At 44.3% G+C, this 12266-nt stretch overlaps 1 protein-coding gene across 2 annotated transcripts in view; it reads right to left on the bottom strand.

Moving 5' to 3' along the window:
- NUP210 (nucleoporin 210) overlaps positions 1 to 12266 on the bottom strand; it is a 134165-nt gene that overhangs the window by 33129 nt on the left and 88770 nt on the right. For both annotated transcript variants that reach the window (XM_037802788.1, XM_037802792.1), the window contains 3 exons: positions 2499 to 2627; positions 1242 to 1369; positions 990 to 1125 (listed from right to left, as the gene is read on the bottom strand). In XM_037802788.1, coding sequence (XP_037658716.1) covers positions 990 to 1125; positions 1242 to 1369; positions 2499 to 2627 — 393 coding nt within the window. The remainder of the gene's footprint in view (positions 1 to 989; positions 1126 to 1241; positions 1370 to 2498; positions 2628 to 12266) is intronic.

Raw genomic sequence — 12266 nt, 5'->3', positions numbered from 1 at the left:
GCCCGCCAAGGAGGCTGTTTATGTGCCAGGATTTGTCTTTGTAGGACTGCGCTATTTATAGGCAGGAATGAATTTCTCATCACCAGGAGGGGAAAAGCGTACTTTCATCTAGAGGCACAAATTACATCCAGCAGCTTAAGGACGTGGATTAATAAAACCTGCCAGCACCTGTGTGACCGAAACCCACGGAGGACGCGGGCAGAACCCAAACAGTTTAATGCTGCTTCTAAAAGTGCAAATCTAAACATGGTCCCTTGGCTACTGAGGTCCTGGCCTCTGGTGACTGTGTGGCATCTGGTCACACTGCGGTGACGATCTGGGAGGCTGCCCGGAGCTGCAGGTCCATGAAGGCCACGGGTGAGCTCCAAGTCGCACCCCGAAATGAGGATCTGGGGGACCTAAGAATACACCCACTGTGTGCTGCAGGGACTTCAGCTTGTATACCTCCCTCACTACCCTCCCAGTGCCAGTTCTAATGCTCATCAGAATGGACTGCTGAGTTGTTCATTTATGTGTGAGACCAAATCTGTCTAGCCACAGTGCTTTCCAGGAATGGGCTCCTCTCCGTTCCCTCCACCCCGACAGCACTTCCGAGGTTTAAAGAATGTTGTGCCACTCCCTTGCCATGCAACAAGGAGATTAAGGGACATGCTCAGAACAGTGACACGCATACAGCAGGAGCTCAATAAATGCTCGCTGACTTCTCTGAGCCACATCGCCCCCCCTCTCTCGCAGAGGGAAATTAAGATAACTCAACCCCTTCCTCTGGTTCTGCTAGTCTAATTGTGCTGTCTCTTGGGTGTCCAGAACTAACCAGTAAAAGCTGCCTTTTGAACAGAGGATGCTGTGGGGCAAAGATTTTAATACGGCCTCTTCAAGGTGGCTTCCTGGACTACCCCTAAAATTCCCAGCCTATCAGAATAAAAGCAGCCCCCACCCCCAAGGGCATGCCTACAGTCTGAGCTGGTGGGAAAAGGGACATGATTTACTTCAATCTGCTGTGGGGCTGAGTTGACTCTCTGTCCGGCTTTATCGGTCACAGTTGCAGTCAGACTGGTCTGGCCGATGGCCACGCCGTGGACAAGGAAGGTGGCCGTGTAGTTGTCGAGGGCTTCGTCGAGGGCCCTGCAACAGAGGAAAGAAGGGCTGGGACTCCCCACCCAGACAGATCTACTGGAAAGGCTGCAGGTGGGGTCATGCAGCTCCCCGAGTCGCCCTCCCTGACCCCTCGGAGGACTCACACCAAGGTGACAATCTGGGAGGCTGCCCGGAGCTTCAGGTCCATGAAGGCCAAGTATTTGGCCAGGAAAGGCTTCTTGTGACAGTCCAGCACGCGGACGTAGGCCCTGACCGTCTTCCCGATCTCCACCTATGCGGGATGGGCAGAGAATCAGGGGAGGTATTTTAATGACTAATTCTACTGCTGATGGTACCCTATGACTTTCTAAGAATGCATCACCAACCTCAAACCCACAGACCTGGGAATCCATATTGAGTCACCCATTTGACCGCTGGAAGGTCAACCCATTGGCAAATGAAAACTGATCCAGGGCTTACTCTATGCAAGGGGCCTTGGAGATCCTTCTAGATGCATAAGTCACGTTCCCTGCTCTGAAAGAGCTAACAATCTAGCTAGGGAGATTAAGGGGCATGCTCAGAACAGTGACGTGCATACAGCAGGAGCTCAATAAATGCTCACTGACCAAATAGCTCACAACTGGCAGCGGGTGATTCATACAGTAAAAACTTTAGGAAATGAGAGCCAGGAATATGTTGTGAAGAAATAAGAGTCTGGTCAGCAAATTAACAATGGAGATAAGATTATAAGGGAAATAGTTAAGAACGTGTAAGAGAATATTATCTTTTTAAATCATCTAAGCTGCTTGAAAATTCCCCCTTTTAATTACTAATCATCTATCTACTCTGGAAAATAAGAACCTAATGGCAACTCTCTGTAAGTTTAGCCTCCATTATCTTCAGATAGTTGGAATAGTAAAAATTCCCTATTTTACATGTTTAAAACCCTAGAGCTATTATTATTTATTCATTTTGCAAAAGCACTTGGCATTAGTGAGTTTTACTCATTTGCCACTGAAATTCCATGGAACCCAAAACCAACAATATAGAAGAAAAATTCATGATCAGCCAAGGTCTGTGTCCAGCCGATTTGCAACCTATCCAAGCTAGACGATATGAATCTCCAACTCAAGGCTAATTTAGAGACAACTTCGAGCAGGATTTACAGCCAAGCTTTATCAATGTCAAGTAAGATGAAGAAATATAACATCCGAGGTTACTCTGCATCGTCCACATGGAACGACAAAAAGACAGCACTGCACACTTAGAGCTCCTCTGGAAGGGGGTGGAAAGACACAGGCAACCAGAGAAAAAAGCAAAGTCCCAAGGAACGATGAGGAAAATATCTTCCACAGCCGTATTATTTTCCTGGTCTCTGCAAATCAGCTGAGAGGGTACCAGAGCGTGAAGCTTATACCAACCTTGTCAACCACCCGGACGTACAGCTCCTGGATGTCCGAGATGTAGATTTCGGCCTTGGCTGGGGCAGGGAAGGCCAGACACAAGTCGTGGATCATGACGGTCAACGTGCCTGGGAGCAAAGGATGTACCTGGAACATCAGAGGTGGGCTCAGTCAGAAGCTGCAGGTGGGGGTCAGTACCTGCAAGGCAGCCTTGAGTCACCCCTCACCTCTGACCCCTCAGCATCAGCTTATCACTTCACGGGACGTCATTTCCTAAGGGACTTTTGAGCCAGTATTTGGAAGTAGTGGACCAGGAAAAACCTAATTCAAATATTGCACTTCCCACCTTTCCTCATCTGTCCCATTTGCAGCCAGGGGATGGGCTTGGAACATAGAATGTAGTGCTGGTGATGGGTCTCAGATAGTGCTATTGTAACTTTGTACAATCCACAAAGAGAAGAAAATGGAAGCGGCTTGAAAGGGGACAGTAGGAGCCTTGGGCACACAGTAGCTTAGAGGCAGAGTTAGGCTTCAAACCCAGGTTTCCATATGTCCTGTTTACCTTTCCTTGCAGCCCCATGTGGGGTCATAGTGATGAGAAACTGCAAGTCAGGAACCTACGAGACAGTTACCTTGCTTTCCAAAAGGCACTCTCACTTATTAGTCCCAACCTGAACTCACAGTACAATAGAACCTATGAAGAGCCCTAAAGGCCACTCGAATGTAGCCCTTTGAGTCTCTCACCTCTACAAGCCCAGTTTTCTTTTGAAGTAGAAGCCTCATAAAACATTCTGAGTGGATGAACAAATCTGAGCTAGTGTTTTTCAGTCTTCTCACCATCGAAGATCCCCCTTTGAATCCTTTTTTTCCTACCCTCTTGTGCTGGTTTGTATATATTATGTATCCCAGAAAAAGCCATATTCTTTAATGCAATCTTGTGGGGGCAGAATTATTACTGTAGATTAGGTTGGAATCTTGGGATTCGGCTGTGTCCATGGAGATGTGACCCACCCAACTATAGGTGATAACTCTGATTGGATAATTTCCACGGATGTGTGGCCCCACCCATTCAGCGTGGGCCTTGATTGGTTCACTGGAGCTCTAGAAAAGCTCAGACAGAAGGAGCTCACAGCTAGCTGGTAGCTGAAACAGACATTTTGAAGATGGCCGTTGGAAGCTGATGCAGACATTCTGGAGAACGCCACTTTGAAACGCAACCTAGGAGCAAGCAGACACCAGCCACGTGCCTTCCCAGCTAACAGAGCTTTATGCACTCCATTGGGCATCCTTCAATGAAGGTACCCTGTTGCCTTGGACACTTTATGGCCTTAAGACTGTAACTTTGTAATGAAATAAACCCCCTTTTATAAAAGCCAATCCATTTCTGGTGTTTTGCATTCCAGCAGCATTAGCAAACTAGAACACCACTCCAGGGATCCCACCTTGAAAAGAATTTCTTCCCTAACAAACTACAGCAAAATCACTCTCATTGCAGATGGTTAGGCAGTCACACATTTAACATTAGTCTATTTAAGAGGGACTTCCTTCAACCGGTTATATTGCTTAGGCGTGTATCTCAACCATTTGGACCATGAAGCTGGGTAGGCAGCGACCAGTTATGGAGCTAGTGAGTGAGCCCAGCGGGCTGCCCCACATCTTTATTTGGGCCTGGCTTTGTTGCTTGCTGTTGTAGTCTTATTCATATTTCGGGGCAGGGAGAGGAGATGATGTGTACAGAGAGCAGGTCAGTGTTTGCAAAGCTAAAATTTGCAACTGACTCACAAACATCAAGAATCCGTGAAACAGCGCTATAACTCACACTTGTAAGCTTATCTAACATACTTATTTTCTCTGTAAGGCACATCCCAGTCTTCTTGCATTTAGGAACACTAGTCAGCCCTTCAGCACTAGGCTTGGAGGCCATTTTAAACAGTGAAATCACCTAGAAAAGGTGCAAAAATGCAAAAAATGTGGCACTTATATCGCAAAAAGGACACATTTACAGTATGAGAGCTGAAAGAAAAATGTAGTATGTTGCCTGGCTAGACCTCATTTGGGAATGTGTGCATTGGGGACTCAAATTTTTCACCACTCTGTGCGTGTGCACAAATGATCATGAAAACTCCGTGGATACTGAGTAGGGGATTACAAATAAATTTTAGCGAATAGGAAAATTTGCAAATACAGAATCCGTTGATAATGAGGTCGACTGAATGTCTTGAATAGAAACCAAACCAGGATCACTCCTCTGAGTAATTATGGATAAAAGCAAAGAGATCTGATGCGTTAGCCTGCTTAGCTTTATGGAGAGTAAAACTAGTTTGGTTAAGGCTTGGAAATTCTGAAAAACATCTGCCAATCCCAAGTACTTTCGTCTTTCTGAGAAGTGCTGATTCTGGTTCAATCCCTTCAATGAACAGATGGGGAAACTGAGGCCCAGAGGCAATAAGAATCTGACAGAGCTGAGGTGGGAACCCAGGTATGTTAGCTCCCAGTTAGGGTTCCTCAGATCACACTCTGCCACTCCCCCAGGCCTTCAGCAACCAAAATGAAGCTGTTGCACAGTGGAGGAGAAAAAGGCCCAAACTGAGAAAAGCCAAAACCCAGTTAGTTATAGGGGGAGGGGAGGGATGGGAATGGTTAGCAAGCTGGACTGAGTAGAAAACTCTGCCAGGGTAATTGAGCTCGAGGGCACATCACCACCAATGAAGGGCGTCTGGATTCTTTCATGCAATGACCTAAAGTAGATTAATCAAGAACCCAGAGTGGAAATCAGGCTTGTATTCCAACATGACAGCTATGCAATTTGCACCATCGCCACGACAACCTGGAATTAAATATGAGCTGGGGACTGGGGCCTGGGAGCCACCAGGTCTCCAATTCTGCAGAGGACAATTCATCCTGGCTTATTACATTTCCCACGGAAAACTCACTTAAAAATTACAGAGAGAAATGAGAACATAATCGGAGGCTCCAATTTGATACCCCTGCAAACGTTTCTGCTGTCGGGAGCTGGCAAGTGAAGAATGTGAAGAAATTATATATTGTACCTAATGTTGACAGGCCCACACAGGAAAATGAAGGGAAGGTTGTTTTCTTTTTCTTTCCCTTTTTTGCTTCTCCTTTCAAAGGACCATTTTGCACATTTTAAACAAAGACACAAAAATGGCAGTGGGGAAATCAATGCCTCATCCACTGGATTTCCATAGGGAATGGGCATCAAATCTTATTCAAGGCAACAGAAGTAGAGAATGGTGTCCAGCTTCCATCTCCGGAAAGCCTCCATACATCAGCCCATTGAATCCCCATATCGGTGCTTGAAGGCAGAGCCCAATAGGGTCACTCTAGAGATGAGGAGGCTGAGCTTGGGCAAGGGAAGGGATTTGCCTTGCCGGCTACTGGTGCAGATTTGCACCCACTCCTAATTCGAGGATCTCCGTGCTTCTGTCACACCACCCAGCCTCTGAAAGAATCTGAGACCACGTGCTTCTTCACCAGCAACGAGGAAAATGTCTGTAAAGGAAACTAGGTAGGAAAATCAATGCTCCGAATGAATGACTAATTGCTGAGTGTTGAAGGTGCCACCAGGGAATGTCAATGAACACTGAGCCGAAGGGAAAGTCCTGTCATCGTCTCGGAGATGAGGAATGCATTATTGCTCATTAAGACACTGTGAACGGAGCCATGGGCAGCTCTCCTGGCATGCAGACTTGGAACTGGGACATTGCATGTGTCACCGGGCCTCAGGATTCTGCCTGAAAGCATCCGTGTCACACTTCCCTGGGGCCTGCTCGCACTTCAGAGTCATCTCTTGACAGGTGGGATTTTTGGGAGAGGAAGGACCCTTATGGATACTTCCAAATGTCACTGCAGCCATCAGTGTCCACTTCCTGTGGCAAGTCCGTAATCTCGTGTGGCAGCACGGGCCTTGCCACCCAAGAGGGTTGGAGCCCACGTTTCGGATTAGGAGCCACGGTGGTCTGTGGGGTGACACCAAGCTCACATGAAAATCGCAGGCCCGAGTTCGAGTCCTGCCACCACCATATACTCAACTGCCTTCTCTCTAGGAGTTTGGATTCCCTTCTCCGACTGTGAATCAGTGAAGGTCAAATGGCACTGTTAGGAGCTACCTTTGGCAGGACTGAGGAGACTAAGAGAAACACAATTGCAGCTCAGGAAAGCAGCTCTTTGTCCAACCTTTTCACCGCAAAATCCCCAGTGCGTGGCTCATGAGAGGGACTCAATGTTTGCTGAATGTATGAATTAATGAAAGGTATGATCTGTTCAGTACACAGTAGGCACCTTCTCCCTGCTCTTACTGCAGGGGCTCTACTTTGAGGACTTATTTTGAAATTGTTGCGAAGAAAGAAACCTCAAGTTTAAATCAGGTAAAAACTCTTATTGCAAGCCAGCCACGGAAAAAAAAAAAAACCCACACACATACAAAAAAAAAAAAACACACCACGAAAAAAAAAAAAAACCCACACACATACAAAAAAAAAAAAAAAACACACTCTCCACAAAATAAAGTCCTCTTACAAAGAGTTTGGGGGCTGTGTGAGCAGAATGAATCAGAGCCCCGAGCAGTCCTCAGTGCATTGTGTGGGCACAATACCCTCCACATCGGCAGTTGTGTGAGCTCCCCAGTTTCCTTCCTGAGATAGTCAGGCGCCTAGAACACACCCAGGAGCCATTCTTGCCTTCCGAATGTGTATCAATAGGAAAGAAAGAAACATTTTCTGTGAGCTAATTGAAGAACTGCTGTGGGCTTTCTTGTCTCTGTGATTAAGGGAAATGAGAATGCTGCTAATTAGCAGCTGGAAAATGCCAAAGAAATGTGTAAATGTCCTTCAGAAACAGCCATCTCTTCTGAAGAAGCGGCTGGGACCTGTCAGCGTTTGTCAACACCCCATGAAAAATTCCTCCTGCAGGTTACGTAAGAGGTAAAAGGAACCCAAACCTGATTTCCAAGGAGAGTTGCAGTGGACTGTGGCACAGGCCAGAAATGAAGGGGAAGCTGAGGGCGCAGTGGTCAAGATGCCCCCACAGAGCCTTTTGGGGCAAGAGTAATCCTCGTGGGACTTGCCACGTGGGCCGCTGCTGGACGACAAAGGCAGGGCAGCTGTGCATGGTGTTAGACTTGCTAAGTTCATGACTGGGAGGGAGGGTCGCTAAATGCTGTTTACTTCAGTTTTCCATATGTAAAATGGGGGGCATCAATACTTGTCTCGACTAGGAGCATCTTAGAATCTGTTGCTAGTAGGGACTGCACAGACGTGATCCAAGAATCACAGCATTTTAGGATGGAAAAGAGGTTCCTGGGTCTTCTGGGGGAAAGTTCACTCTGAAGCTTGATTCCTATCTTGAATATTTCAGACTAGCTTTCCAGCTTCTGCTTGAATGCTTCCAATGACAGGGAGCTCACTACCTATTAAGGCAGCTTCTTAGAACTTCTTGTTCTTGAATGAAAGACCTCTTTCTCTCTCTCTCTCTCTGGTCAAAGGATCGCCTTCACAGCGTACTCAAAGTATCAGGTATGAAGTAATATGCACGTGAATGTGTTCCTCAAGCATCACTGGCACTGTGCACATTTTCCCTAACTTGAAATTTCCCTCTTCTTGATAATAGGGGACTTATTTTTAATCTCTAGAAGTAAAGCAAACCAAGGCATATTTCAAGCAGAATTATTTATGATTTGAGGTTTCCCTTTAATAGGAAGGGTTTGACAGTGAACACTTCCATAGTAGGAAGAATGGCTGGGGGATTAGTCTTTCTTTTATAAAGGGAATAAATGTGCTTGGGAGAGAGCTTCTTGTGGTCTCAGGTCTTCTAGCCACTCTCCAGCGCCCTTCAAAAGGAGAGAGCTTCTTGTGGTCTCAGGTCTTCTAGCCACTCTCCAGCGCCCTTCAAAACCTGCACATTTGTTCCCAGGTGCTAAGGGAATGTTTTCTCTTGCTCTGATTTACAGCAACAATCGTGAGAGGCCTGGCCATTTGAGATTCTGCCTCTGAGATTACCAGGACTTCACTGCCCCTCACTGTGGGACAGTGCCCTAGGGGAGAGCATCCTCTCCCCAAGTTAGCTGAAGACCATGGTTGAAAACTAGCGGCTCACAGGCTGAGGGTAAAAAACAAAAACAAAACAAACAAAAACCACAACTGAACTGGTAATTAAAGCTTTTTTAAAAGGAGGGTGTTTCACACAAAAGGGGAGATTTCTAGTTTTCTCTCAAAAAAATTGAAGCTCTTACTTCACGAGGCCCACAAGCCCATACACAAAAATCAGCTAGAAGTTTCCCTTCCAGCCTGAGGGCATGAGGAGGTCTTTGGACCTGCTCCCCAGCCAAATGCGTGAAAATTATTTTCTAAAATTCCATCCATTTAAATTTTCTAGCAAATGGATACAGCAAGTGAAGAAACTTTTGTTCAAGAAAGTCAACTGAAATCCAGTGAGAACGACAAGAATCTGTGGTATTTGAAACTAGACCCGTGCCCTTCCTCCCCGTTCCTGAGGCAGGCTAGAACAGAGAACCTCAGGTGGGCAGAAAGAGGGGCATAGGAATAAGATTGAAAATGAGCCAATCCTGAACCACCAATCAAGATAGCCCAGAATGCAAGCACCAATCAAAATGACCTTCGATTGAACCAATCACAAGTCACTCCTAGCTGGTCCCCCATTTGACCACAGTGCACTCCCTTATTTGCATAAAAATCAGCCAATCCTAAAACACCAAGTGTCCAAGTTCTCCCCCTCTAACCAATAAAAGCCCAAGACCAAACTCAGTGGACAAAAACCTCTCTTGGGTTCGCCTGTGCTGACATTCTTTGGCATGTACTATCCTGAGCTGTAACACTGCCTGAGCTGTAGGCAGCTGGGAGCAGTCTCTTTGCTCGGAGATTCCAGCCTGACATTGCCCTCTGCAACATCTCAAATAAAGCCTTACTGTCACCTTGCCGCTGGCCTGACCCATCTGTGAATTCCTTCTCAGCAGAACCCCAAACCTGGAATAAGACTCTGCTCTGGTGCCCCTGTACCATCGGAGCCTGGCCTCACCCATTAAGCTGGTAACATTTCCAACTCTGGGGATGGAAATTCCACTCCACATTGGTACAGCCAGGAGCTCAGGACTCCATCTCCCCAGTTCCCACTTGGAGGACTATCTTCCCACAAAAAAATTGTGAGATATACAAAGAAGAAGGAAAGTATGACCCATACACTAGAAAAAAAGCAGGCAACAGAAATTAAAATGCTACATTAGAAAATATTCACTCACTGCAAAGAAAACTGTAAAAGATGAATGGAGGACCAAAAAGACATGAGATATGTAGAAAACAAAAAGTAAAATGGCAGACATAAATCCAGCTATACCAATAATAACATTAAATGGGAATAGATTAAACAATCCAAACACAAGTCAGAGGTCATCAGACTGCATAAAAAAGCAAGATCCAACCATATGTTGTCACAGGAGACACACTTTCAATTCAAAGATACAAATAGATTGAAAGCACAAAAATGAATAAAGACACATCGTGCAAACAGCAAGCACAAGGAAGTTGGAGTGGCTATACTAATATCAGACAAAATGACTTAAAATGTTATTAGAGACAAAGAGGGATGTTTTATAAGGCTAGAAGGGTCAATCCATCAGAAAGATATAACAATTATAAACATATATGCACCTAACAACAAAGCACCAAAATATATGAAACAAAACTGACAAAAATAAAGGGAGAAAAAATTCAAAAATAGTAGTTGGAGAGTTCCCTGTACTTTCAGTATCAGATAGAACAACTAGACAGAATATCAACAAGGAAATAGAGACTTGAAAAACACTATAAACCACCTACCACTAACAGGCATCTATAGAACACTGCACCCCACAAGAGGAGACTACATTCTACTCAAGTGCCCATGGAACTTTCTCAGAGGATAAGCCATATGCTAGATCACAAAGCAAACCTCAATAAACTCAAAAGGACGGAAATAATACAAAGTATGTTCTCCAACTCCAATGGAATAAAATTAGAAATCAACAACAGAAACAATAGTGGAAAACTAACAATATGTGGAAAATAACAACACACTCCTAAATAGCCAATGAGTCAAAGAAGAAATCCAAACAGAAATTAGAAAATAGTTTGAGATGTATGAAAATGAATACCAAAATTTATGGGATGCCACTATGCTTAGAATGAATTTTATAGCTGTATATGCCTATTTTATTAAAAAAATGATAGATATACTATAAGATACTAGAGAAAGAAGAACGAACAAAACCTGAAGCAAGCAGAAGAAAAAAAAACAAAAAGATTATACTGGAAATTAATGAAACAAGAATAGAAAAACAATAGGGAAAAATTATTGAAACCAAAAGCTGGTTCTTTGAAATAAGTAACGAAATTGTCAAACTTTTAGCTAGATTGCCGAATTAAAAAAGGAAGATTCAAACTAATAGAATAAGAAATGAAAGAGGGGTTATTACTACTGATCTTACAGAAATAAGGATTATAAAGGAACAATATGGATAATTGCACGTCAAAAAATTAGACCACTTAGATGAAATTGATAAATTCCTAGAAAGACAAAAACTACCAAAACTGACTCAAGAAGAAATAGACAAGCTGAAGAGACCTATAACCACTAAAGAGATTGAATTAGTAATCAAAAACTAACCACTTAGAAAAGCCCAGGCCCAACTGGCTTCACTGGTGAATACTAGCAAACATACAAAGAATTAATACCCATCCTTTATAAACTCTTTCAAAAAAATAGAAGACGAGGGAACACTTCCCAACTCATTCTTTGAGAACAATATTACCCTGACATCAAAAAAAGAAAAAACGAAGTTGTGGTCGGAAAAGAAAAATACAGATCAATATCTCAAGATTATAGACTCAAAAATCCTCAACAAATTATTAGCAAACCAAATCCAGCAACAAATAAAAAGAATTATACACTATGACTGTGCTAGTTTGAGACTGCTGTGTACCCCAGGAAAGACTATGTTCTTTAGTCCCACTGTGGTGGGTGCAGACTTATTATGTGTTGGATCTTTTGATTAAGTTGTTTCTATAGAGATAAGACCCACCCAACTGTGGGTGAGACCTTCTGATTAGCTTATTTCTATGCATGGGTGACCCCACCCATTCAAGGTGGGTCTTGATTAGTTTACTGGAGTTTGTAAGACAGCTCAGGGGCCAACACAGACTCAGATGCTTGGAGATGCAGAGAGAAAGATGTTTGGAAATGCTGAACTAAGAGATGAAGCCCAGAGTTTGCCCCAGAGAAACTAAGAGAGGATCCCAGATGCTTAGAGAGAAACACTCTGGGAGAACAAGCAAGGATGAATGGAGACTTAGAGAGAGTTGCTAAGAGAGACAGAAGCCCAGAGACATTTTGGAGAAAGCCATTTTGAAACCAGAACCCAGGAGAAAAGGACTGGCAAATGCCAGCCATGTGTGTTCTCAGCTGACAGGTGTTCTGGACACCACAGCCTTTCTTCAGGGAAGGTATCCTCTTGTTTATGCCTTAGTTTGGACACTTTTATGGCTTTAGAACTGTACATTTGTAACCTAATAAATCCCCTTTATAAAAGCCAACCCGGAGGCGGGGCAAGATGGCAGACTGGTGAGCTGTATGTTTTAGTTACTTCTCCAGGAAAGTAGGTAGAAAGCCAGGAACTGCGTGGACTGGACACCACAGAGCAATCTGACTTTGGGCATACTTCATACAACACTCATGAAAACGTGGAACTGCTGAGATCAGCGAAATCTGTAAGTTTTT

This window comes from Choloepus didactylus, chromosome 1 (assembly GCF_015220235.1).
Source record: "Choloepus didactylus isolate mChoDid1 chromosome 1, mChoDid1.pri, whole genome shotgun sequence".
Lineage (NCBI taxonomy): Eukaryota > Metazoa > Chordata > Mammalia > Pilosa > Megalonychidae > Choloepus > Choloepus didactylus.
Note: the sequence above shows the minus strand (reverse complement) of the source record. Positions and strands in the feature narration are given on the sequence as shown.